At 36.4% G+C, this 27,539-nt stretch overlaps 4 protein-coding genes and 1 pseudogene across 9 annotated transcripts in view; 1 reads left to right on the top strand and 4 right to left on the bottom strand.

Moving 5' to 3' along the window:
* Positions 1 to 33: 33 nt before the first annotated feature.
* Positions 34 to 3,165, bottom strand: LOC125192320 (chloroplastic group IIB intron splicing facilitator CRS2-B, chloroplastic-like). The gene is made up of 9 exons (XM_048089862.2): positions 3,008 to 3,165; positions 2,472 to 2,690; positions 2,290 to 2,374; positions 2,138 to 2,205; positions 1,301 to 1,351; positions 1,127 to 1,200; positions 530 to 588; positions 388 to 464; positions 34 to 233 (listed from the first exon to the last, which is right to left on the bottom strand). The coding sequence occupies exons 2-9, from the start codon at positions 2,685 to 2,687 to the stop codon at positions 117 to 119; spliced, it is 747 nt and encodes a 248-aa protein (XP_047945819.2). The 5' UTR covers positions 2,688 to 2,690; positions 3,008 to 3,165; the 3' UTR covers positions 34 to 116.
* A 4,200-nt stretch (positions 3,166 to 7,365) lies between these two features.
* LOC125196828 (protein RETICULATA-RELATED 3, chloroplastic-like) lies at positions 7,366 to 9,157 on the bottom strand. Of its 2 annotated transcripts, none has more exons than XM_048095477.2 (2): positions 9,067 to 9,157; positions 7,366 to 8,694 (listed from the first exon to the last, which is right to left on the bottom strand). In XM_048095477.2, the coding sequence occupies exon 2, from the start codon at positions 8,638 to 8,640 to the stop codon at positions 7,585 to 7,587; it is 1,056 nt and encodes a 351-aa protein (XP_047951434.2). In that variant the 5' UTR covers positions 8,641 to 8,694; positions 9,067 to 9,157; the 3' UTR covers positions 7,366 to 7,584. The 2 variants fall into 2 exon arrangements, with proteins under 2 accessions (XP_047951434.2, XP_047951435.2); XM_048095478.2 differs by having other exon boundaries at positions 8,992 to 9,085.
* A 2,084-nt stretch (positions 9,158 to 11,241) lies between these two features.
* On the bottom strand, positions 11,242 to 12,933 carry LOC125196980 (protein RETICULATA-RELATED 3, chloroplastic pseudogene; annotated as a pseudogene). The gene is made up of 2 exons (XR_016137688.1): positions 12,849 to 12,933; positions 11,242 to 12,440 (listed from the first exon to the last, which is right to left on the bottom strand). The product of XR_016137688.1 is annotated as a protein RETICULATA-RELATED 3, chloroplastic pseudogene (transcript).
* A 4,690-nt stretch (positions 12,934 to 17,623) lies between these two features.
* On the top strand, positions 17,624 to 20,264 carry LOC125191623 (mitogen-activated protein kinase kinase SIPKK-like). The gene is made up of 8 exons (XM_048089018.2): positions 17,624 to 17,831; positions 17,902 to 17,986; positions 18,742 to 18,876; positions 19,000 to 19,227; positions 19,304 to 19,486; positions 19,591 to 19,808; positions 19,900 to 19,945; positions 20,028 to 20,264. Exons 1-8 carry the CDS (start codon positions 17,695 to 17,697, stop codon positions 20,121 to 20,123), a joined length of 1,128 nt encoding a protein of 375 aa, XP_047944975.2. The 5' UTR covers positions 17,624 to 17,694; the 3' UTR covers positions 20,124 to 20,264.
* A 1,908-nt stretch (positions 20,265 to 22,172) lies between these two features.
* The window catches only part of LOC125191622 (uncharacterized), a 31,983-nt gene continuing 26,616 nt past the window's right edge, over positions 22,173 to 27,539 (bottom strand). For 3 of the 4 annotated variants that reach the window (XM_089055989.1, XM_089055988.1, XM_089055987.1), the window contains exons 8-16: positions 27,403 to 27,497; positions 27,248 to 27,307; positions 27,086 to 27,174; positions 25,305 to 25,868; positions 25,115 to 25,171; positions 24,410 to 24,480; positions 24,256 to 24,313; positions 23,319 to 23,592; positions 22,173 to 23,191 (exon numbers count right to left, since the gene is read on the bottom strand). In XM_089055989.1, the coding sequence (XP_088912115.1) occupies positions 22,518 to 23,191; positions 23,319 to 23,592; positions 24,256 to 24,313; positions 24,410 to 24,480; positions 25,115 to 25,171; positions 25,305 to 25,868; positions 27,086 to 27,174; positions 27,248 to 27,307; positions 27,403 to 27,497 (1,942 nt within the window). In that variant the 3' untranslated portion in view covers positions 22,173 to 22,517. The remainder of the gene's footprint in view (positions 23,192 to 23,318; positions 23,593 to 24,255; positions 24,314 to 24,409; positions 24,481 to 25,114; positions 25,172 to 25,304; positions 25,869 to 27,085; positions 27,175 to 27,247; positions 27,308 to 27,402; positions 27,498 to 27,539) is intronic. The other variant, XM_089055990.1, reaches the window with a different exon arrangement.

Below are 27,539 nucleotides of genomic sequence, written 5' to 3'. Positions count from 1 at the left end.
ATTCTGAGAAAATGGCCATCTCCAACAAGCCCAGATAGAAAGATATAAAGACTGGCATTTGAGCATTCATACCATCATTTATATCATCTCCTCCTACATTACATCTCTAAATCCAATCAAACTTGATGATACTTGTATTTCTGCCCAAGATTGAATCTTTTAACTTGACCACTGAATCCCTCTAGTACAAGCCTCCTTGCCGCCTCGATACCTTGTTCCAACGCAGCATCCACCTGTTCAAGGGGCACAGTCAAGTTGCCATGGAAAAAGGATTAAGGACCTTGATTATCCTAAACTTTCTAACTTAAGATTACCAAAAGTGGCACACAGCAGATTAAAGTTCATACCATTCTTCTATGTATGAATAAGCGAAAACTAGACACGTACCTGTTTTCTTTCTGTGGTGCTGAATTTCTGAAGAAGAAAAGCCTTCATATCCATTGTACCAGGCGGATTCCCAATCCCTGGAAATATCGGGTATGCTTTAGCCACATGCTATATCAATCGGACTCAAGATTCAGTTACTGACCTATGCAAAACCGAGGAAATTCCCGACGCCCATCTAAGTGTTCCATAACGCTCTTCACCCTGTGAAACAAGAGCCGTACGTTATGTGTTAATGTCATTTATAAAAGATTGTATGATCAAAATCTCTGATGTCGCTAGAGAAATTTAATGGTTTTTAGTACAAGTATTTCGGTGGATTCTTTAAGCCAAGCCTAGAACTTGAGCAGTTGAGCTTGGCTATGTGCTTAATGGACCGAGATCATAGTAAGCTTGTTTAAAATGATAAATGGGTTATACACAAGTTGAGCTCGAGCAGCTTGCAAGCTCTGTAGTTTCAAATTGAGTAAAGGTCAATCATGATTGAGAGATCAAGGTTGAGCCATTGTGAAAACCAGATAAGCAAGCTTGAGCTTAGTAAGAACTAAATAAACCAAGGTTGAGCTCTTCTCCTCCACTCAGTTCATCTATAGCCCTACTACAATTAGTCTGATTATAGTGTTAATCCTAGAATCGCAAGTGTGGCGCAATTGGAGTTCATGATGAATTTTAAATCAATATCAAACACATAAAAATGATTTCTTTGACAATTTTCTTGAGAAGCTTTATCTAGAGACAATACCCATTGTGGTGACCATGTCCTCCTTTAGGTTGAAGCCTCAAAACTCCATTTGGCAAGCTCATCTCATCGTAGACCTACAAATGATTTTTGAAGAAGTCAGAGTTTATAAAAACGTGAACCATGTAGTTTGTTTATTCTTGCAAGAAGTGAACAAAAGGAAAATTTCAATCTGACCAGTAGAATGTGGCGCAAGGGCACTTGATAATATGCAGCCAGTGACCCAACCTGGTAGCACACGGTAGATATAAAAAGTTAGTTTTGTAAGGCAAGAAATATCTACAAATTACACTATAAAGAAAGGCCTAATATATTTCATAGTAGACGTCGCTATGCCCTTAGTAATTAGAATATGCTACTAAAGTTGTCAGCAGCAGAGTTGATTCTGGTAAGAAAAATCATACTTCAAATACGTAAGTACCAAACTCCTTTAAAATGAGTTCAAAATTGAATCCAAAAAAGATTTCATTGAGCTGATTAACGATTTCTTATTTGATCAAAGAATCACTTGTTACACAACATCGCAGTAGAAAATACAACCCCTTTTTAGCTATGGGAGGATCGGTTCAAAACGAAGAAAAGGTCTCCTATACATCAACTTCATTCACTGAATACACTCCATTCTGTCATGTGACATTTTCTTAGGGAGTGCATATTCTGATTAGCAACAAATCCATGCCAAACCAGCAAGTTGCTGCAAAGTTCAATATATTGAAAATGACTATTGTTGGAGACTCGGAGTTATAACCTAGATAACAAAATGCATACGTGAAGCATTATACACAAAAATGCAAACTTAGAGAAAAGTACTAGATAGTAAACCAACTGCATGGGCACATTATGCAATACATTATACGAGGGAAACTCAAGTATTGTAGAACATAGCATCCACAACCGAAGTTCAAAGCAGCAGCACTTAGTCAAAAATTATATTTTTCATCACCAAAAGCTAGTAAACGAACTTTATTAAACATTCAAAACATAAATTTAACAAGCATAATGTGGAGGAAGAACCGCTTCTCCGCTGAAGTTCATGTATGTCTGGGGTTTAGCCAATAAAACCGGTACTTGTCCAATGGAACCTGCACTGATTGTGTTCAGAATTTGCAACTTCGTGAACACTTCTTAAAGGATGAGTGACAAGAGAGAGATGAATAAATAAGCACCTATGCCAATCAATGCTTTCGACTGTATAGTGTTCATCACAATGCCTTCCGCTTCAGAGATACGATCAACCATTTCAAAACCAACCTAGTTTCCACAAAATCACACAATTTCACCATAATATCATATATACCATTTCAGCAACACATATCAACGAATGCTAAACAAGAGCAGAGGCTAATACATTGTGGCGGGTTCCGTGGTATTTGTTTCCGGGGTTCCCTAATCCCACAATAAGCCAAGGAGTGTACTCAGTCTTGACCCCATTGGGCTGGGCTGTGGAGGCAGAGACTTGAAGCCTTGTTGGAGCTGAATGCTTTTGATTAAAAATTGGAACTTTGATTCTGGGATAAGAGCTGCTGCTTGTGCAAGTATTAGGAAAAGAAACTGCGTACAACATCACCTGAATACACCAATTCTAAATCAGTTAGTCTTTTGCATATAATGAAACCCTACGCCACTTGAATTCCTAAACCAAAACACACGAGCTGAAAAGCTAAACAGAGGAAATCTTAGACTGAAGTAATGAAATTCGGAATTTTGAGAAAACGGTAGAGATGGAACTCTACACTTTTCAGCTCGGGTGACTAATTGCAGAAATTGTGGAAAACATCTCGGCCACAAATTACAAAATTTGTAGAAATCAAACAAAATTTTAGAAATTGGATCAGGAACTGTCGAAATTGATGGCCGAGAAAACTGATTTAGATTTAATTTTACCTTGCTAGGGCGCCGCGCCCGTCAATTCGGAACAAAATTTATCCGTCTTTATCCGCAGAAGATGGTCGAATTCACTGATTTTCTACTCTCTGTGTATTGGAGAAGAGGAAAAAAGGAGAAGTGCAAGATTTTGGTTTCTATTCACAAGCGAAGAAGCTATCTACGCTTTTAGTGCAATATATATTCAAGATAAACACGATTTATTCGTGAATATGTAATGTGCGTATATTTACGTACTGATTTACTATGCAACGAACTAAATCAAGTTAAAGCAAAAACTATACAAATCAACTTACGTATTTTTCATTTCTAAGGATTACTTTTAATAAAAATGTATAAATACAATATTAATTATATTAAAAACATAAACTCATACGAGATTAATAAGTTTATAGTTTCGGATTTATAAAATTATGATAACACATGAACACATTATAAAAATTGCTCTTATGGTGAAGTTGGTTCGATTTGTTAACTATTTAAGTTGTTAACTCTGCTATCTTATCAATACAGTGTATTAAAAATGTCAACACGGTAACATCAAAATGTCAACACATTGTATTGAAATTCAACAAAATTATGTGTTGACATTTTAATGTCATTGTGTTAACATTTTTAATACACTGCATTGATAAGTTAACAATTTAAGAAAGTTAGCAATTGATCACACCTCAATAAATTTGAGGCTTGGCTTTAATTTATTTTCGTGTGATTATTCGTTTTGTTATATTATTTAAGTATCGAAATTGGTGACAAATAAAAGAGAAGAATATATATGCAATAATTGTAACTATGGTCATGCATCAAGCTCTAGTCAACTTACTTGGTAATTAAGCTTGTCAACTTACTCGGTTTTCATGAAATATTATCATGTTAGTAATTTTAATCCCAACTCTCTAAATTTAACGAATTATTCAGATCAATCAATGGATTTTGGACTATATTAACATCCATAATCCCTCTAATCATTCACTCTTTATATATACCATAAGGGTAGTGATAAAATGCAAACTTATATATTGTATAAATTCAAAACTCCTCAACACAACTTTAACACAGTTTACAATATTAATATAGTGTAAAATTTCAAAATGTTAATGTCAACACACTATCAACACAATATCAACACAGCATTAATCATTGACTACCGTTGAAATTCTGTTCACATTTTCCTGTTGATGTTTTTTTTTTATCTGTTGACATTTTTCAATGGTCTAGATTATAGTTTTGAATTTGTACAATATTTAGAGTTTTCATTTGATCACATTCCTATACCGTAATCAAATCTTTTCCTGTGTATAACAAATATACCCAATACAACAAAACCATCAAAATCGATAACAAAATCACGAAAATTTAGCGAGTTATTCAGGTCAGGCCGAGCTCAAGTAGACTTTCTTAACGTGAACTCATCTTCTCAAGCATCCACCTATGCCGGAGGCGGGCAATGAACGTCTCGGCCAACGCGTTCACATCCGGGCTGTCGCAAAAAACCGACTGCCCGTATGAATCTCCATCGTCGGATCTAACCGACATCGCGTCTACATCCTCGTCGCCAAGCTCCGGCATTTCTAACGCCGGAACTGATCTCATCAGCTCATAACTCTCTTCCAGAGGTGGGAAATCCATCCACGCCGGAATCCAGCGATCGCCCGCCTCCTCGTCTTCGTCGTTGCGCCGCGAGAAGATGCCGCAGAGGACGGCGAACAGAAACAGCGCCATGATGAGCGAATCGTGGCTCTTCTTATCCGAATTAGGGCCGAGGATTTGATTAATGTGTGGGATAAATGGGCGTAGCACAACCACCATTATCAGAAGAGCGATGACCGGAGTTGTTAGGCGGCCGCGGAGGGGGTGAGACGAGAAGGTGTCGGCCGCGGGGTCCACGGGGACGGGTCGGAGCTTCGGGTTGTGTTTGCGGGGTTGCATGTTTATGGATGTTTGTTTTGGTGGGGAGACTGCGTGACACGAGTTTTAATATAAAATTTTAGAGAGATTATAAAATATTATTAGTGAAAATGGGATTCTAGATATAAGCTTACCATAAAGATTAATTTTGATGGAGAAATCAAAACGGGAAAAAACATAATTGTCTCTTGTAATGATTGAAGTGTATTATAGCATAGATTACAGTACATTTTGAAATCTAATTTGTTTGATTTAGTAGGAATAAATTGTTACATTTTTCATGTTTATTTTATGATTGACGACATGGAATTAATTTAGTCATCCAAATAATAATACTATTAGGAGGTTCGCTAGATAAATAGTACTCCATCCGTCCGCGAATATGAGTCTCATTCCATTCCGGCACGGGTTTTAATAAATGTTAAAAAAAGTGAGTGGAAGAAAGTTAGTGGAATATGGATCTCACTTATATATATTAGTTTTAAATGATATGTGAGTGGAATGAGTTGGTGGGATGTGGGGCCTCTTTACCATTTATGGTAATTATGAACCGGGACTCCTATTCGCGGACGGACTAAAATGGAAAGACGGGACTCTTATTCGCGGACGGAGGGAGTACTACCAAAGGTATAATTTAAGATTAAGTTGTGAAATTATTTTATTTGCAAGAACTAATTATCACATGATTATCCATCTAAGATTGAGTTGTGAACGTCGAAAAAGTCTACCTGTAAGAAAAACGACAATGGCGATATCACAAATGTTAGTAATTATAAATGTAAGTGAAAACAATGTTCTTTCACTATTACTATTATTAATTCGGCGAATAAAGTGCATCTTTAATTTTTCCAAATAACTGTATAATAATTTTTTTCGAACGTCCATAATTAGATTATGAATTCAAAATCTTACAATATTTTCTCAATTCTTTTTTTAGGCCTATGTAATAAGAGAATTTTGCGATGAAATTCCATGCAGATAATAAACATATGAATCAAAGAATAATGTTTTACAATAAAGAGCTATAGTATTTCTTTTACACATATACCCAACTACTATTATTGATTCCAAATCAAAATTATATATTTTTATATTTTCTGGTTATCTAAAACTTAACGCAGTTAGTAACGAAATGGCGGATAAAAACGAGATTATCATGAGTCAATCTCGGATCTCTTATCCGAGCTAGGTCTGGGGATTTAATTAATGTGTGAGATAATTTGTCGGAACATAACAAACAGTATCACAGAAATAGAAGAACATATATGAATGGTTTTTTGAACATATTATAGCAATATTGCCGATATATTTTGAAATCTAATTTGTTTGATTATGGTAAAAATTAAAATGTTACAATTTTCATTTTATTACTTTATGTTTGACAATAAGGAATTTAGATTACGAATGTATTGGGTTTCTAAATAAATGTATAGAGTTAAGATCGTGGTGTTGGGTCCAAGCCATTAATAGTTGTGGGGAACAATTGTGATGACAGATGAGTAGTAGGTAGCGAGAAAAATTGATAACAAAAAGGAAATAATTACGCATAATAAATAATAGAATGTCGAAAAAATGGCAATGTTTCTTCTATCATACATTCATAATTAGATTATGAATTTGAAATATTGCAATATTTTTTAAATATTTTTTATAGGCGTCTTCAATTCCACGATGAAAATACCATGCATATTATAAAGATATGAATCAATAATCATGGTCCATGGATGTAGTGAATCTAGTGATACCAAATCTTATGTTATGTATTTTTTATATTTTTTAGGTATCTGAAATTTAATATACTGATAATAACGAAATAAATTCAGGAACATTTTTAAATTAAATTTACTGTTTTTACAATAACGAGTATAAAATTTGTATTTAATTTATTGATATTAGATTATGATGTATATAATGTGTATAAATTTTGCAAATTTTTAGTATAAAGGTATGCGATATTGCAAAGTGGAAGTGGCGTTTGTGTGAAATTTTGGAAATATTTACCGATATTTTTAAGAAAAATTACAATTTGCAAATGTGAGGCCAAAGTGGTGACTGGTAACCAATTGAGCAATATGAATTTAAGTATGAATATATAATAAAAATAAAATTATTGGGGCCAATGGACACCTTCAACCATATATTTAAATGTCTCATTGTGTCATTTCAAAATTTATAACATTAAATATTTCATTTCGTTTTTTCATTTGTAAATAACCTCGCACTTGCTTGTTCCACTCCCATTTTTAAATTCACTCACTTTTTTTACCTCCTTTCGTTTATATTATTAAAAATTTATATCGATTCAAAAAGAGCATTTAAACCCAAACAAAAGACACCACAATGATTGGTTTAGAATGATGCCACATTGCCACTCGAGTATAAAGTGCTTTTACACTCTGTTGCGAGCATAGATAACAGTTTGAGCACTACAAAAATGAAGTTAAATCATGTACCACAAAATGTGCACTCCAACTATAAAACCAACTTAGTATCCATGTGCATATATGAGCCTAATTCGAGAAATAAAAATTACAGCCGATAACAAAAGATCCACACTCTTGAAATAAAAACACAAGCAACCATCAAAACCATAGCTTTATTTCTTAGTTCTACAACTTCCTAAAGTAGACGATTGTACATAAAAGGGAACCATCTCATCTCCGGTGTGATCATTTGGCGGCCGATTCCCTAACCAGGAACTCGTCCGACTCAGTCTCGCTCACCAGCTTCTCACTCTCGTCCCCCTTCCCTCCATCGACACTCTGCGACCCCGTCAATCTGGCCAACACCACGAAAGACATCCCTCCGAGGATGTTGTTCAAGCACCTCAACCCGACCACCGCGGTCTTGAAAACAGCAGGCGAAACTCCCTTGGCTAACAAGAACTCAATCCCGTTCAGCGTCTGGTATCGGAGATTGCTGCTGACGCCCATGTGGATCGCCCAAGTGATGGCGTTCAGAACGGTTGGTGGAGCCTTGTTTGGCGTCTCGAAAGTGGGGTCCATCTTCTTCCTCATCTTGATCAGCCCGTTCGAAAGAGCAGTGCCGAGTAATCCAGCTGCGAAACCAACACCTGCAAACAGAGTGCCTTTGTACACGAAAGTCCCTAACCTACTCATCAAGCTATAAGCCCCGGGCTCAAACATGTGGCTCGTTGGAGAGCTGGCGAAAATGCCGGGCAAGGACACGCTCGCTGAGGACATGGTCGGCGCCAGGAGATACATGAGCACGAAATTCATGATGGAGCCAACAACAAGAGTCGAGAACACGAAATCAAGCTCGTTGAGGCCGAAATTCGGGCGCGAAGCCATGTCCCCTAAACAGCAAGCACTAACACCAACCAACTCTTCCATTAGGACTTTGAAAGGGAACTGTGGATCAGCAGCAACCCTAGACCTCCATCCATTGAGAAAAGCCCCAATCGGTCCAAAACTACCCGACGAATTGGATTCATCGGAATCCCCTCCACCGCTGCTCCACCCTCCGTTTCCACCACCACCTCCACCACCACCTCGTCCAACGCCTACATCTCCACCACCCCCAGCACACGGTAGATGAAATCTACTATGCAGATCAAAACTCCCTATCAAATTTCCACGGCATTTCAACGAGCGAAACGACACTGAAGTATTATCGGCGAGTTTTAGGGCAGAATCTCGGCCACCGCTAGGGCGGCCGTAGCTGCCAGCAAGAGGGGAGAATCGAAGCTGAGACATCGCAGCCATCTTTTATCCCTAGCAAAACTGCTAAACCTAATCGGATCAAGCAGATCACTCGTCCTAAACAGTAGAAACAAAATCAAATCAAATCTCATTCATATAGCAGGTGATACAAATTAACTGCCCAAATCCAATAAAATCCAGTAAATGCATGCGAATTAACACATAAATTAACACATAAAAGCGGAGATCATCAACTTCAATACCTAAAACACTAATTCACACAAAAATAAAATCGATTTCCGAGAATCTGATTCAGCACCAGCTTACTCTAAGTTCACATTATTTAATTAACAAAAAAATAGAACCATTTGCAGTGACATCACAAGCATAGAGAAAACATTTTATGAATCATACCTAAGCAAAAATTCACAATTAAATAACATTACAACGTGCGGAAAAATGGGAAAGGGGTAATCATATGAAATGAACCTTGGGTTTTGAAGAACACAGCAACACTTGTTGAGAGAGGAGAGAGAAATGCGCTGTCAAGTATTTATATAGCGGCCGGCTACTTTTGGGCCCACTCACCTAACTATGGTTTGTATATTTAAGAAGAGAAATGGACCTTTTAGGCCCACTACCATTGTAACATTAAGTTTAGTGAGGCAAGATTTATTTTAGACATATTAGTAACTCGCATGTTTATAATTTAGTGTTGGGTATAGATTTGAATTTTAAGATAATATAAATTTGAATTGACTTGGGATATATACTACTCCCTCCGTCCAAAAAAAATCGATCACTTTGTGTATGGCACAAGTTTTAATGTAGAATTGGTAAAGTAAGAGAGAGGGGGAGAAAAAGTAGGTAAAGTAAGAGAGATAGGGAGAAAAAATGAGTAAAGTATGAGAGAGGGAAGAAAAAGTGGGAAAAATATGAGAGATAAAATTTCCATTTTGAGAAAGTGATCTATTTTTTGTGGGCGTCCCAAAATGGCAAAAGTGATCTATTGTTTGCGGATGGAGGGAGTACATGAGAAATGAGAATATAATCTTTTATATAACTTAATCTGAATCGAACTGAAAATTTGAAAGATCTGAAAAATTTGAAAAGTTCAAAAATTCAAAATTAATTTTTACAAAATTGTATAGTAGGTTTGGAGTATTTAAATAAAATTTTATAGATTCATATCTTCTTCTTTTTTCTTTAAAAATTAAACTCTGAACCGATGCATTGAGCCGAAAATTGAAATTTCGAAGAACAATCTTTCATATTTCAGTTTAATTCGATTCGATTATTTGAGTTACAGATATTTTATTCATCTCTAATTATTATGAAAAAGAGACCAAATTATAAACATGGGAGAAATTTTCATTTCCAATTCAATTTTTTTTTTTAATTTAATTATTGTAATGTTAGCAATTTAGCACACAATATTGAAATATTGCGGGTTGAGCAGTTTCCTGAATCAGATTATGTTTTGCGATTTTTAGATTTTTCCACATGGATTTTGTATTTTGTAGTCAAGAAATGGAAAATTAATCAATATTGAAAAACACATGTTATGAAACTCAGCCATCAATGATATCAAATATCAATCGTCCAAGTTATTAGTTTCATTTTTGTTTTTCAGCTAAGAATAAAGTTAAAAGACAAACAATATATATTTGACTGAAATTTCTATGGTTGACACTAGATTTTCAACACGTGCACGTCACATTTCACTGCCGTGCTGCAAAGTGTTTCATAAAATATTCATTTGTTTAATTTAACATAAAATTAAAGCTGTGGATGACACATATATTTGATATTTCTAAGATTTTGAAATTTGTATCACCTCAATTCAAGAAGTGAAACTGATAGTAACACATAAAATCCACACTCTAATGCCAAATCTGAAAATCTGAACTACCTAAGCATACGCATCCACAATGGGCCGGTGGACGATGCATCCTCCGCCCCTTAGTCTGCCACTGCAGCACTACGGACTATGCATATTTTATCCTCCGCGCCTTAAGTATCGTCCGCGGACTATAACGCGGAGGATGCATCCTCCGGCCTATCCTCCATCCCTTAGTCCGCCATTGCAAGAGGTGCGGACTATAGGGCGAAGGAAGCACACATTTTTATTTTTAATTTTTTTGTATTTTTTTAATATATATCACCAATTTTTTTACTTCATTTCACACCTTTCACTTCACTCTCTTCCTCATCTCAATTTCTCTCTAAATTCAATAATGAATTCCGACAAATTTTCATTTTTGCAAGCACAAAAAATAAAAAATAAATATTAACAATAAGATTCGCCTTTAATTTATAATGTTTATATATTTATTCTTGCTAATTGATATGTTTGCAAACATAAAAAATAAATATTTTAGTGTTTAAATATTCAAATAATAAATAAAATATTTAGAGCGGGGCTTAGGGCGAGCTATAGTCCGACCCATTGCAGGTGGAAGGGACAAAGGACAAAATGCTGATGTGGCAGTGGATAGGGCAGGGTTTAGGACGTCGCATCCTCCACTTTGGATGCCCTTATAAGATGTGCTTATCAAATTAAATTCTGCCCTTATAAGATGTGCTTATCAAATTAAATTGAGATGCTAAAGATGAATGAAAGTCCCCCATTCCCAACTGCATCAAAATCAACACACAAACAACAATCAAAACCATAACTTTATTTCGTAGTTCATCAAGTTCCTAAATCAAACCATTGTACAAGAAAGGGAACTAATTCAATAGCACAGCCCAAGTAAATTTGAGAACTAAGCGTCAAACCATTTCATCTATAATCATTTGGAGGCCGATTCCCTAACCAGGAACTCGTCCGACTCGGTCTCGCTCACGAGCTTCTCACTCTCGTCTCCCTTCCCTCCATCGACACTCTGCGACCCCGTCAACCTGGCCAAGACCACGAAGGACATTCCCCCGAGGATGTTGTTCAAGCACCTCAACCCGACCACCGAGGTCTTGAAAACAGCAGGCGGAACTCCCTTAGCTAACAAGAACTCAATCCCGTTCAACGTCTGGTATCTGAGGTTGCTGCTGACGCCCATGTGGATCGCCCAAGTGATGGCGTTCAGAACCGTTGGCGGAGCCTTGTTTGGCGTCTCGAAAGTGGGGTCCATCTTCTTCCTCATCTTGATCAGCCCGTTCGAAAGGGCGGTTCCAAAGAGTCCAGCTGCGAACCCAACACCTGCAAACAGAGTGCCTTTGTACACGAAAGTCCCTAACCTACTCATCAAGCTATAAGCCCCGGGCTCAAACATGTGGCTCGTTGGAGAGCTGGCGAAAATGCCGGGCAAGGACACGCTTGCTGAGGACATGGTCGGGGCCAGGAGATACATGAGCACGAAATTCATGATGGAACCAACAACAAGAGTCGAAAACACGAAATCGAGCTCGTTGAGGCCGAAATTCGGGCGCGAAGCCATGTCCCCTAAACAGCAAGCACTAACACCAACCAACTCTTCCATGAGGACTTTGAAAGGGAACTGCGGATCAGCAGCAACCCTCGATCTCCATCCATTGAGAAAAGCCCCAATCGGTCCAAAACTTCCCGATGATGGAGACTTGGATTCATCCGAATCCCCTCCACCACTCCACCCTCCGTTTTCACCACCACCACCACCACTACCTCGTCCAACGCCTATATCTCCGCCACCCCCAGCACATGGCAAATGAAATCTAATCTTTAGATCAAGACTCCCTATCGAATTTCCACGGCATTTCAACAATGGGAACGATACAGAGGTATTTTCGGCGAATATTAGCGAAGAATCTCGACCACCGCTAGGGCAGCCGTAGCTACCAGCAAGGGGCGAGAAGCGAAGCTGAGCCATCGCCGCCATATTTTATCACTGTGAACAAAAACAGATCAAGCAGATCACTCCTTCTAACCCTAAACTGATCCCAGAAACAAATCAAATCAAATCAAATCAAATCTCAAGGTGACATAATTTAACTACACAAATCAAGCAAATTCAAGATCTTTAGCTGAAAATCAATGCATATTAACACATAAAAGCGGAGATCATCAGCTCTGAAACCTAAAACCCTAATTTACACACAAATCAAATCGATTATGAAATCTGATACATCACCAACTTAATTGAAGTGCAAAAGGTTTAATAGACCAAAAAAATTAAATCTTTAGCAGTGACATCATAGAGAAAACATTTTTTGAATCATAAGCAAGCAACAATCATCAATAAAATAATGCTACAACGTGCGAGAAAATGGGAATCATAGGAAATGAAGAAATGAACCTTGGATTTCGGCTGTTGAGAATCAGTGCATCACTTGTTGAGAGAGAGTTGGTGACACGTTTTATATAGCGGCAGACAAATATTGGGCCCCTCTCACCTAATTCTTGCTCTATTTAAGAAGATAAATGGGCCTTTAGGCCCACTAATGTTACATGATGTATGTTTTTTTTCTTCTTTTGAATTGATTTCTGAGGAATAAAGAGTGTTATGATTTAATGGAGGCTGGATTTCACTTATTCAAATGAAAAAATGAGTTGTTAAATTGTGAATGAATTGAGTATTATATGAGTATAGGTTTGTGTTAAAATGACAATAACTCTTAAAATGATACAGTGAGTATTATATATCCAGTAATATTATAAATGCTACACAACAATATTATAAATGCTACACAGTAATCTATAGATTGTTGTGTAGCATGTTGGATATTGTTGACTGAGAAAAATTTGTTGTATACAGTGTTGTATATTGCTGGCCAAGATTTTTACACCTGAGCATTTTTTTATTGCCACGTGGCAGCTTATTATTCGTCCACGTGTACAAATGATTGACTAGGAACGATGGTATGATGTTATTTTAAGAGGTGTTGTCATTTTAAGGCACCCTTATGAGTATAACTAGTATTTCAGTAAATTATTATTAGGTGTGAACATTTAGATTTTGATTGATTTTTTATCAATTCAAATATATTCAAAAATTAGAATTAGAATTAGAAAAAATATAAGCTGATTTGAAATAGTATGTGAAAATTCATTTTTTTTTAACTAAATCTGAATTAATTGTAAAATATGAAATATGTGAGAATATTCCAAAATCCAAAATATATTTTAATATGGAGTATATATTATGTTGAGATTATTTAAACAAGATTATTAAATACGGTGTATCATTTAGATTATAAATCAACTTCGAACCGGAATACTATTTGAAATTTTGAAGAAACAAAATGTATTTTGATTAAGATCATAAAGGACAAACCAATTATTTGACTGGAATTTCAATATTTGTTGGGTTCACACGACATTTCAATAGATTGTCAACACGTCACATGTGATTGTCACATTTTTATGCTGAGATCAATATAAAATAAAAGGATGATTTCGCATCAATTTTCCATTTATGAGTTGATACTAAGATACATCCATTCTTATTTGACCAATTTAGCTGAAATCCGGCATGATTTCTTAAACTAGGATTTATAAATTTTGGAAAACAAAATTTGAAAAAATAGGTAGGTAGACATAAATATATAGATATATCTTGAATATCAGTTACAAATAATAAAAAGGCATGAAGGGGCGTGATCGAGTGGCATGAGACTCGTTCATCCTTAACCAAATGGTTAGGGGATCGATCCCTAGGCAGGTATGGAGCAACTTTAAATCCTTGGGCCAACTGTCCCACCCATTGAGGTGCCTACAAGTCAGCGCGGCGAATAGTCACTGGGCCCGCCGGTACCATTGGTAATTACCAAAAAAAAAAAAAACAGTATGAACTATTTCATTTTTCGTCCGTCCCTAAAGAATATTATTCTTTGGAATTGCCAATCACAGTGCATGGGAGATCACTCTTTCTTCCACCTTGCATCCTAATTTGCTCGTAACCATCTCTCTTTCTGAAACCTAAGTGCGAACCTGATTCATAAGAATTTTGCGACTTTACACTATCGACAAAATTTGTAATTTTGTGATATTGTAAATTATTGTAACCATGGACATGATTACAAGAGTCTACAATTTTGCTATTTTCTGGAGTGTAAGGCATGCAAACATTATAAAGCTCGAATATTATGTTTATAAGGATGGTCATATTAATTACTATGAAATATAACTTGTGAATTGATATTCTTTAAGAAAAAAAAATGAAACTCTACTTGATAAACCCGTTATTTATTTTTGTTTTTTCTAATTATTTTCAAATCTTAACAAATGAAATAAAACACATTTACCTTAATTAATAAAATTAGTTAACTCCTTTTGATACCAAAAATAGTATAGACATTTTGTGTTTTTAGGGGCTCTATTGTGTTCACATCATTAAATTGACATTTTGTAGGTGTATCATAATTATTTGCCGTTTTGCAGTAAATAAGATTTTGATTATACTTGTTTACATTTCTTAATCAGAAAAGTATGAGTAAACAAAATGACATAGAAGCCGAGATTGGCGGGCGCGGGAAAGTTACCAGAAACTGACATTAGAAAACAAACAAGATAGTGATACTTTACCTTACACTCTTGCATGTACAAATGGACTAATAACATAAGAGTAAAGGTCCTTTTTGGTCCTTAACATATGTCGATTTTTTGATTTTGGTCCATAACATTATCTTTTGAATTATTTGGTCCTTAACAAATAAAAATCGGTCACATTTGGTCCGAATTGGATGGAAATGGTTAAATCTAACGATCAACTAATATTAATTGAATTTTGACCGGATTAATATTCAATTAACTGTTTTTTTATTAATATTCAATCAACTACGGCAGTACGCCACCCCTTTCTGGTTCGCCGGCATCGCGCCCTCGAATCCCTGAGATTCCAAAACACAATCTCCGGCACACATTCTCCTCCACTGCAGCTCCGCCACTTCGCCGCCGTGTTCATCCTCCGGCAGCTGCAACGCCTTCCGTAGTGGCACAAGCACCTCCTTCATCAGCCGATCCCTCACTCTATACGCATAATACGTCTCCTCCACGCTTTCATACGCCGGAAACTCCGCCACCGGAAACACCTTCTTCGCTATGGTCTCACACAGCAGTGTGATTCTGTCAAACGACGAATACAGAGAGGGGCACCATTTCGCGGCGAGGCTAATTCGGTTCAATTTCCCCAATTTCAACATCTCCATGTCCAATCTCAACCGATCCGCGAAGAGATCGGAAATGCAATCGTGCAGAAACCTGAAACCGGCGTCGTGATTGACCGCTCTCCTCTCTATTGCTGAATATTAATTGATTTGTAAAAATAAAAAAAATAGTTAATTGAATATTAATCAGGTCAAAATTCAAGTAATATTCGTTGACCGTTAGATTTAACCATTTCCGCCCATTTCGGACCAAATGTGATCGATTTTTATTTGTTAAGGACCAAATAATTCAAAAGATAATGTTATGGACCAAAATAAAAAAATCGTCATATGTTAAGGACCAAAAAGGACCTTTACTCATAACATAACATAATAAGAGTCACATTTTGTTAATTTCGATTTGTCTCACAATAAGAGTCACATTTCACATAAATGGTAAGTAGGTCCTACATTCCACTAGCTCACTTCGCTCACATTCACATTCTACTAACTCTTATTGTGGGACGGAGTGAATAATAACTTTACTCCCATTTACTACATCAAACTTAAGATCACGAAGATCTACGGTCGTCTTATTGCATGAATTCATGGTGATGAAGATCTACGTATCAATTCGTTGAAAAACTGTATGAATGCAAAAAAAAAAAAAAAAAAAAGTTGCCATCTTTGAGTAATACCAAAGACCGTAAATTCATTCAACAAGGTGATGCATCCTTCCCAGATTTCTTCATTAAAAGGATGTAATGGTTTATAGTTTCAGTTGAAAATTTTGGTCAAATTTTCTCATTAAATCCCAAGAAAATTGAAAACGGAGTATTAAACTAAGAGCCCCGCTGTCACAAATGTGTACAAAACAATGTCTATGATGGAGGAAAAAAATAAGGAAATAGTAGAACTTATGCTTAAACAACCTCATTTTGAATATTGTAGAGCATCACTAAATTCATCGTTGTGTACACGTATTTCGTTAACTTGCAAGAATTCAACCCAATTTTATGATTTAAGACCATGTTTAGTAGGGGGTGATAACTTATCAAGGAATAGAATTTTATGAATAAATTTGCACATAAAATTCTATCCCTAGATGAGTTATTATCACCCCTACCAAACATGGCCTTATAGTTTAACATTGATTTATTGAACTCATAAATATTTGTTCATATACTACATATCTTATGCTATCATTCAGTTACTATTTATTTTACATAGGTCATCTCCAATCATTTACCCATACTCAAATCTATTTTTGTGTACATGTCACACCAAAAATAATTTTACTCCAACTATTTACACTAAATTTAAGATTTACGCCATTTTTGGGATTTTGTCTCACAAAACTTTTGCAGTAACACCAAATGTGGTGTTGTTTCACAAAAACACCAAAAATGAGTTTGAGTTTGGTGTATGGTTGGAGAAGATTTCTACACCAAAACTCATTTTTGGTGTATGGTTGGAGAAGATTTCTACGCCAAAACTCATTTTTAGTGTATGGTTGGAGATGGACTTATATAATTATTATCAGTATTATTTATTATATAATTTTAAAAAAAAATGAAAGCTCGATTCATTTATTTATCTATCAGTGTATAAATGAATAAATAACGTTAAACATGCATTGAACGAGAAATAATATAATACTCCCTCCGTTCCTGATTAAGAGTCACACTTTTCCATTTTGGTCTATCCCTAATTAAGAGTCACACTTCATTTTTACCATAAATAGTAACATCCCACTAACTCAATTCACTCACATTTTATTATACAACTAATATAAAAAAATGGATCACACATTCCACTAACTTTTTCAACTAACTTTTCTTTACATTTCTTAAAACCCGTATCCGGTCAAAGTGTAACTCCTAATCAGGGACGGAGGGAGTACTATTATATTTTGTCAAATGTCGCAATCCACTTACTTAAAAGCACTGAATATAGAGCTTAAGTTTCCATTATTTATTATCCCCACGCTTTGGAATTTATTGAGTTTACTCATAAAGACTTTCCATTTGTCTCTGCTCTGCTCTGCTCCACACCAAAATGGAGCAGCAACGAGGAGATGATGCAGCAGCTAAAGAGGAGGGAAAACAAGCCATGAAAATGAAGAAGGGGCATCTAGCTCCGGCTCTCAAGCTCTCCCTCCCTCCTCCCGACGAGGCTTCTCTCTCTAAATTCGTGTAAACACTTACTACTACTGTTGCCTGCGGTGTTTGATTTTGGGATTAATTGTTGGTTTTTGAATGATAGGACGGGATCTGGGGCGATTAAGGGCGGTGATTTGTTGGTGAACAAAGATGGAGTGCAGCTTGTGTCTGAGAATGAAGTTCAAGCTGTATGTGTTTTTGGTTGATTGAAATGATGATTTTGTTTCTGTTGCTTTTTTGATTTGGGGTTTGGGTTGGAATGTTGGAAATTTTAGGTTTTCATGAATGAATTGGCAGTTATATGTTTTGATTGAGCATTCTTAGGACTTGTTTGGTATGATGGTGATGGTGATGGTGATGAAATGGAATTGAGGTATGAAGATATGAATGTAGGAAAGGAAAGCTAAATTTTTTATGATTTCTTTGGTTGGTTATACACAAGGAACACAAATTCTTGGGGTGAAACTGGGAAATCATAAAGTATAAAAGGATGAATTTTGTCGAAGAATGAAATGTTGAATCCGAATAGGACGAAGATTCGTGCGAAAATATCATACCAAACATGTCCTTATTGATAGGAATGTCATTCCATTCGCACCTCAATTCCATCACACCAAACATGTCCGTGTTGATCTGTGATGCTATTGTGTTGTGTGTTGTCTTACATTGCTATTTTTACATGGTAGTCAATACACCAACTTTTGAAATCAGTGTAATTTGTACCTTCATATTTATACGTTTTAAGGAGAAAAGCATGGATCGATGAAACTTGTCTTGATCTTGAGAAGTCTTGCAACAAAGCTTAAAGAGAAAATCATGAATTGAGAGCTTCGAGAACTATTGCAACGAAATGTAAAAGTATCTGTACTGAACGTATAAATAGTTTGTGATATTTTCCAAGTGTAGAGCTCAGTTTAGGACTTACATTTGTCATCTGTTTCAGTCAGCACTAATCCAGCCATCCGATAACCATTTGAGCTTAGCAGACTTTGATGTTGTTCGAGTTATCGGTAAAGGGAATGGCGGCATTGTGCACTTAGTGCAGCATAAGTGGACAGCCCAATTCTTTGCTCTCAAGGTATTCAAGATCAAAACATTCCCTAAATAGCTGGCTGCAGTTGACAACTGTCTTCTTACATTAGTTACATTACTAGGATTATTACACTGCATTATCCTTTATCCCAACTTCTACTCTGATCAGGTCATTCAAACAAACGTCGAAGAGTCTACTCGTATGCATATAATAAGAGAGCTAAAAATCAATGAATCAGCAACACAGTCCCCTTACATTGTAGTCTTCTACCGATCTTTCTATGAAAACGGTGCAATCTACATAATCTTGGAGTACATGGACGGCGGGTCTCTTGCAGATTTTATGAAGAAGGTTAACATGATCCCCGAGCCATATCTTGCAGCAATCTGTAAGCAGGTGGGTTTTTGTTTCAAGCAATGATCATTAGTTCTTGGCTTTAAGTAGTGTTCTAACTGTTAGCATAGCTGTTTAGGTACTGAAAGGCTTGTGGTATCTTCATAACAAAAAACACATTATCCACCGGGACATGAAACCTTCGAATCTGCTGATAAACCACAGAGGCGAAGTCAAGATAACCGACTTTGGTGTTAGTGCAATGCTCAATAGCACGTCTAGTGTGGCTGATACATTCACTGGCACGTACATGTACATGTCTGTAAGTAATCACGATGTTTGTTCAAATAGCGTTGTGCTGCTGTTTTTATGCCATCTAACCAAATCTGAGTATTTATTGTTGTTTGTTAAATGTGTCCATTTTAGCCAGAGAGAATCCGGGCAGGCCCATATGGTTACAAAAGTGATATCTGGAGCCTCGGGTTGGTCCTGCTAGAGTGTGCAACGGGGAAGTTTCCATTCTCCCCACCACAGCCGGGAGGGTGGGCCTTCTACGATCTGATGAATGCTATTGTGGATCAACCGGCACCTTATGCATCTTCTGATGTATTTTCGACTGAGTTCTGCTCTTTCATTTCTTCTTGGTACCATACTCATACTACTCCTAATCCTAATCTAACTTTTGATGATTTAATGAGTGTGAGAATTGATGTTGTCTTGTTGTAACTTTCTCAGTGTGCAGAAGGATCCAAAGGATAGACTTTCTGCAAACGAACTCATGGTGATTAGAAACTACTTTGTTTCATTATTTTGATGATATATAGATGGTTATGGTGGTTGATGATTAATGTGATGAAATGCAGGCACATCCTTTTATCACTATGTACGACGAGCTTGGCGTTGATCTAGCCATGTACTTGACGAGCGCAGGACCTCCACGGGAGGAGGTTCGAATCTAACCATGTTATGACAAGCATGTTTCTAGGAGTTGGAATTAATTTTGTATACTATTGTAAAATAAAGACGGTTGGAAATAGAGAATCTCGTGAATCACCCCCAAATTTGGGTGTCTTTTAATTTTGAAACCCCATAATCATCAATTAATCTTGACAAGTAGTAGTATATGTTTAGCAATCCATTCAAGAAGTATACTTCACAAGTCCAAAAATACAGTAAAAACAATTAGTGAAGACCTAAAAAGAAAAGGGTAGCAATAGCTTCTAATTCTGCAAAACAAAAACAAAAGTATGAATCAAAGACAGGTGGGAGCTTACTGACTAGCAACAAGTTCAACTTTCTGCAAGCTATCGATGCTCACGGGTTCAAAAGGCGCAACGAAGAGCAAGTCCTTCCTCATCAAGGTGCACGATATGCGCCCTAGTAAAATACAGTAGGTGGGAAGGATGTGACGCAGGAGAACTGGACCTTCACAAACACGAACTTTTGGAGATCTAAAAACAAACCAAATCAAAATATCCCAAGAGATTGTATAATCCATATATATCTGAACCTCGAAAGCCAATGCAATTTCCACCAACCAGCAATGTTACTGAATACATGCTATACTCACCTTTTAACGTGGAAAGCAACCTTCCGAAAACTTCATGGAAAATGATGGTTGACACATTAAACATCTATAACGAATTAAGAACATAAGAAATGCAACAAAAATCCAGAAGGCCTAAAAGCAGAAACAGAAGAGTCTGCTCATGGTGTTAAAGCTGATGAAATACAGTAAAGAATGCGTCATTCAATGGTTGCAACGAACTCATGTGTGATAAAGGGATTGTTAAACAAACAAGCACATGCATATCAGCAATTTGAATCAGCACTGTAAAATAACTTATGCCTCTTATAGGATTGAGAAAGAGCTTTCAAGTAGCTTGCTTCCATGAATGAGATGACGGAATAAGTTCAGTGAGAAATATGAACAAACTCAAATGCACAGAATTCCTCGAGACAGGCTAGACTCACAGCAACAAGTACATCCGAATTGACAGATTAGTGGCTTGAAACGAGTAATGAGGATTCTCGATAAAATTTATCTAACACCCTTATTAGCCCAGCCTATCTAATGCCTGATGAAGTCAAGTTAAATTGGTCAGCAAATTCTTCAAACCAAAATTTAGAGCATCCTAGAATTTCTATCAATAAAAGATGTCCAAATTAGAACCACTCAAAAGAGAGTCCCATTATGTGATCACAAGTAAGGTAAGAAATGCACAACGCAATTGGACAGAACATAAAACCTGTACAAACATTACCTGTTTACTTTGCAAGTTATGTCAAGAAAAGAATTATTAAATAGATTTTACATGTGTTTAGTTTACAAGTTACAATTTCTGATGGGTCCTCGAAACAACATCAGGCCCGAGCATTTGTCATGTAATAATAAAACTACAAACCAAACAACCATTCAAGAAATTATATATGCTCCAAACATAGTTATAAAACATAACCCTATCTTGACTTGTCATATCTAATCATCCAAAGCAAAAAGACCCTAATGTCATCTGGAACATGAAAACATTATACCCCAATGGCAGGATCAGATAGGCTTTCAATTGATTCCGGACTTCAGAAGAAGCATAACTTTTTTAGTTGAATATACTGAAGTGCAGAAGTTGCCACAAAACCATTAAGTAAAACTACATAAATCAACAAGAATGGCTCTAGATAGTTTGATTGTCAAGGTAAACTTAACTATAGGCCTCTATAAGAAGTTCTCAAATGAATACAACAGCCTCTCCTATTCCATATTTCACCACTTACCTGGACTAGCAATATATTATATATACACTTCATACTCCATGGAAACGCAGGATGGTCACAAAGCCAGCATACTATCATCAAAGCCTTCACGTCTGCAAGAGGTTAGAACTGTAGCAACAATGAAAACTGATGTAAAATGTAAGTTCATGAAAAAACTAGATATTTATGACAAGATGCCCTCATAGGCGAAAGACTATTAACACCTCACCAGCCAGTACAACAGTGAACAGTGCTAATTCAGCAAAAGTATGATTTTATTAGAATATATATAACTTATGTATGTACAGGGGGAATTGTTCCTGATCTGTAATTGCTACAACGAAAATAATCTTTACTAAGACCGTACAACTGAGATGTGGGCTTATATGTCGAAGTCGAACAAAAAGATCTTTACAGTCAACTGTCAACAGCCTCTGATTACACACATAATCCTTAAGTAGGAAAAAGAGAGACTCCATAATCACTCAGGCTGAGCTCATGGTCCGGACAATGGCACAAACTCAATTGTCAGTGGCCAACTTTTCTTTCTTTTTTCTTTTTGTAATTGTATATATGGGCACAGAATTTACAACATTGAGTTCTCAAATCATCATATTTAACCCTGCCAGGTCATCCATTGGGATTCCAAGGCCACCAATACAATCATTATCATGTAACCCATCGTCAATATTCATCAACCATGATCCTAGGTCCTCTCCATTACCACCTAAGTCATCCATATCAGGCAGTTGCAGTCCAGATAAATCAATTGGTTCCTCCAATATGTCATTGGAATAGTTGTTCTCATCCTTGCCAAAGTTACTTTGGCTATTCTCACTTGATTTCAGTGTTGCTGAGAATATTCCTTTTGTTTGTTCTCCCATATTTCCCAGAGAACAATTGACTGAAGCAGACAAATGAGCAGTTTTCTGCTTGGGTCTTGCCTTGGACTTTCTATCACCTTTGACAGAGGCTGATACAGTGCGACTAATTTTTGTATTTCCATTTTTGGGGAAGCTCTCTCTGTTGTTTCCTTTTCCCTCTCTGTCCCTCTCACTTCTTTTTCCTTTTGCACTGCATGAGAGAGAACCACCAAGGCCATTGCTGATAATACCACCTACATTATCAAGTAACACTTCCCTCCTTTTCCCTCTATTTGACCAACTGTCTTCATTACCAGTAACTTCATCAGTACCCAGATTATTTGATGTAAATAATTCAGAAGAATAAAGATCCCGATTGTTTGAACTGGGGCTCTGATGTGCACCAAGAGGAGCTGAAAACACCACAAAACAAGAGAATTCATAAAGAGAGAAGTTCCTACTTTAAGAGAAGACGAGTATTTGCAGGGAATAACACAATTAAATATTTATGAGCATCCTGCAATTTTATCTGGAATTTACCTGAAGTTCTAGCTTCGACAGAGAATCCAGATTCTCCAAGATGCAGTTTTCCAGACTCATTACTAGTGCTGGAGTTCAAAGGTTGTCCATCTACAAGGCGGGATACACCAGAGAGGAAAATATCCTTATACAGAGGATCGTCAAAGCAGCTCTTTCCTGTCTCCTCAAATTCCCGGTACCGTTCCATAGTCCGCTTAACAAAAGCTAAGGCTGCTTGCTTGGCCATTTTACCACTGGCACTTTTCATCCCATGGGCATTAGGTCCACAGCAACTCTGTAGGGATGAAATAGTTAAGATAACAATTAATCAATAGCAGAAATAGCTACCAGCTATATTGGATTGAATTTTGAAGCAGACTGGGACAGAACCAACTTAAAGAGACAGACAACCAAATGTGGAGGTAGCTGGTACTATGATCTGCTTCCATTTACGAGCTCGTTTCATTTCCTTTTTTCTTCTTTTTGTTTTCACACGAATGAATGTACATAGTGATACTAAACCTAAACCATTAGATTGCAATTGCTAGTTTCTTTTTACATAGGAAAACGGTATGTTTAGCCTTCCCTTTTATCATATACTTTTTCCTTTGCTTATCTTTTAATCTGAGTGGAGCTATGTCCAAGTGATTAGAGCATTTGATAAAAAATTTACAGTATTTGTGTCTCCGCAGTTCAAAAAATTAAGCCTAGTAGCTGGTGCTTAGAGCCTCTCAAAACAAAGATAACAACCTTTGCTGAAGAAAAAAAGTTCTCAGGTTTCTCTCTGTCTATTGGTAAGAAATTCATATTGAAAGTATTAGTAATGAGGACAAGATATGGCATTAATTTTTTTTTTATACTAACAAATAGTCTATTGTCAACTGGTTCTCTAAAAGAATTCTTACATCAATATATTATAAGGATAATAGAGGAAGAACGAGATGATAGTGATGCTTACCATGTACTTCTCATAGGCCATTTCCACAAGTTTGCTAAGAGCACGCCCTTCAAATTCCCTACAAAAAATGAGGTTCTTACATTAGTATCAGGAAAGACCGAAAGATAGGTTGTCTAGATATAATATTGCTAGTAAAAGAGAACAAAATCCTTACTTCTGCTGGAGCTCTTTAGCATCAGTAGCAGAACATAGAAGTTTGCCAAGCAAGCTCTTCTTCCGTGAAGCCTAGATATGGTGGGATTACCAATAAGAAGGATTATTAAAATAAAAATTTCAGAAGGCTTACAAAGGAACTAAAAAAAATACACAGAAGAGTCCGAAATTAACAGTCATCCTAATTCCAGATCTATAATAAGCGTCATCAAAATAAAAGAGTTTTCTCTTGGAGGTTTCAAGATGAACCCAATACAATAACTCAAATGCCAGTTTCAAATAAATCTAAGAAATAGCCTTTATGAGAAGCTACACCAAAGTTTATCAATATTCAAATTTGTGCCGGGTTAAAGATCTTAATCAAGATTCCAGATATACTAGCACAAAAACGGATGAGGATGAGGATGATGATGAAATTTATCTGTCCCTTTAGATGATATTCTTTCACCACACACATGCACAGATGAGGATGATGGAACTGCAGGTATCACAGATTTTAACTCCGTTTCTCTCAGTATATGGACCAATAGTCCAAATCTGGAAAATTTAGCTTTATGCTTACGTATTCCTTATATAAAACTATGTACATGTAAACAGATCACCAAACAAGTAGTACATGAAAAAGAATATATGCTGAAAAAAATTCCGTAAGCAAAGCTTAAACCCTTCTCTATTTGAATAAGTTTTATCCTTAAACATGTGTTACCTGTTCCTTGTACTTCTCATCCAACTTAGTGATATCTCCACTTATTTCATCTCCACTCTGTGCCACATAAGATCGATCAGAACCCAGAAGTGTATAGAAACAATTTAATGTAAGGAAGGCTTCAAAAGCAAGAGAGAATAGAAGCACGTGGAGTATATTTAAAACCTTAAAGAGAGTAGATCTGACATACCACTAAATCTGGATAGATTCCTATGCTGTGAACTTCCATGATTAGTCTTTCATTCACTGACATATTTTGATACTGATACTCGGAGCATATTGTACTAGGTATCGACTGGTTAGTGTGTAAACCATTTTGCAAATGATCGCAGCTTGAGAAACCAGTACCAGAAATTGGCATAATGTTCTTCTCCAGTTCGTAAAGTGATCTTCCATTTGAATTTACATCATAACCATTAAACGTAGGACATCCAGAAGGGTCACAACTTGGTGACGTGTGAGAGCAGAAAGAATTTGATCCGAAATCTTTTTCAATCTCAAATGAAGATTCATGCACATCATATTCGGATTCATCTTCTTCTTCAGGAATCAAAGCTGCAATAAGTCTCTGGTACATAGAAATCTCATCTGGCTTCTCCATTCCAGGAGCAACATGCTCAGAGCTAAGTTCCACACTTCTTGCTTCAGTCTCACCTCTCCCAAATTCGTTCGAGCCATAGTCAGGTGCTGAAATGCAGCTAACTGTATCAAGAGGAACTGGAGCAGGTGCGTCCACCGCTGTACCAGAATTAATCTGGAAGGAAGAAAAATTACAAAGAGGACTTCAGCACACGGAAATGCAACTAAACGTAGAAAAACTGCATCAAACTAAGATTCAATCATCAGTACATGTTGAACATCATTCGAATTTCATTCTTATATACTTGCATAGAGTACAACTTGACATTCATAGTGTGTGTGTATTACTTTGATTATAATTGTAGGAGCCCTAGAACCACAACATTCATTGCTTATGAAGACAAACAGACTTCAGATGAAATGGGTAACAATAAATCAAATAGTATATTAAATAACATAAGTATTAGCATCAACAATACATCAATGCAGACGTCTCAAATTTGTGCAAAAAGTGAAGATACCAACCAAGCATCAAAAGGGGCCCTAAACTGGATTTGATAACTCTTGCATGCTCTAGGTGAACCACTAATAAGTCTTAACGAGAAACTATAGCCTTTTATATTTGATAGAGAATAGATAGATGAATCTTATTAGTACTATATAGTACATAGTACTTTGTTGACAAAATGATGTTCACTTCATGTATCCATTTCAAAAACACAAACAAAATACTAAAAGCAAGCTAGACTAGAGGCGAATTTTATTAGAAAAAGATCAAACAAATTGAGGAAAGGGTAAAATATGAAAATCTGAATTCTAGAAATCTGCAAAGATATACTCCCACCGTCCACGAAAAATTATTTCCTTTTTTGGTTCATCCACAAAATATTTGACGTTTTCCATTCATAGTAGTAGGATCCACACAACTCACAATATCCACCACACATTTAAAGTAAGACTATTACTCCACTCACACACTACCAACTAACCTGTGGCGTCCACAATGTCACAAATATTTTGTCAAGAGAGAGTTAAAATCTTTTGTAGTAATATAATAACAGAATCAGAAAACAAATGCAATATTATACTACAATTTAGCTCCACTGAATTTTCACAAGCAAAAGACTACATATCATGACTAGCTAACAGTGAAGTCCATGGGTCAAATGTGGAAAAAATCCTCATATCTTCCATCAACAACAATGTCTCACAGTCAGAATAACAAAAAACAAGATAGCAAAATATTTTCCCCCAAGCCACACTCTAATAGGTATAGCTTTGTGAGATACCTTTACACGTGGGAATCTAACATATATCACAAGTCATTTAATCAAAATTCATTTCATGCTGGAATTTTGAAATTAATAGTTATGTTACACAAATAGACTTCACCTGATCTTTCAAATAGGATATATTCACATCAGTGATAAAATGAAATAAAGGCTCCATCTTCTTCCAGAATGGGCTAGATAGGGCTTGAGCTGCATCCAATAATACATATTATTGCCAGGAGAAAGTTATGAGAGAGAATTAAAACCTCAAAACGAATAATACCAGTGTCTGTTACAGCATTTGCAGCAGCCAAAAGCTCTTCATGACCATCATCAGCACCAACTTTATCAACATATACAGGTTATTAGAAAAGGTAAATAAAGATTTGGACACAAAAGGCAAATGTCATCGTATGCATTCTGAAATTAATTGATTACCAAGGAAATCTGCTCCTGTATTAATGGTAATATGCTTTTGTCGCGTATAAGCCTTCCTATCAGAAAGCTTTCTTGTAGGTGGCCTCCCCGCTCTGCTGCAAAAATGATTTCACATGTCATAGAAGTTTCTTGACTGA

Source organism: Salvia hispanica, chromosome 4 (genome assembly GCF_029641045.1).
Source record: "Salvia hispanica isolate PSC_SH4W2 chromosome 4, Shi_PSC_v1, whole genome shotgun sequence".
In the NCBI taxonomy this organism is placed as follows: domain Eukaryota; kingdom Viridiplantae; phylum Streptophyta; class Magnoliopsida; order Lamiales; family Lamiaceae; genus Salvia; species Salvia hispanica.
This window is presented reverse-complemented; position numbering and strand designations above follow the sequence as displayed.

Bases quoted from the DNA above. Each gene is read 5' to 3' on its own strand.
- LOC125192320 (XM_048089862.2), bottom strand. From the start codon at position 2,687: ATGTTGTACGCAGTTTCTTTTCCTAATACTTGCACAAGCAGCAGCTCT. The intron at 2,375-2,471 runs GTATTAGCCTCT...TGTGGAAACTAG, and splicing joins ACCACGGAACCCGCCACAAT to GTTGGTTTTGAAATGGTTGA. The intron at 465-529 runs GTCAGTAACTGA...CGATATTTCCAG, and splicing joins ATTTCCTCGGTTTTGCATAG to GGATTGGGAATCCGCCTGGT.
- LOC125196828 (XM_048095477.2), bottom strand. From the start codon at position 8,640: ATGGCTGCGATGTCTCAGCTTCGATTCTCCCCTCTTGCTGGCAGCTAC.
- LOC125191623 (XM_048089018.2), top strand. From the start codon at position 17,695: ATGGAGCAGCAACGAGGAGATGATGCAGCAGCTAAAGAGGAGGGAAAA. The intron at 17,832-17,901 runs GTAAACACTTAC...TTTGAATGATAG, and splicing joins GCTTCTCTCTCTAAATTCGT to GACGGGATCTGGGGCGATTA. The intron at 19,946-20,027 runs GTGATTAGAAAC...GATGAAATGCAG, and splicing joins TTTCTGCAAACGAACTCATG to GCACATCCTTTTATCACTAT.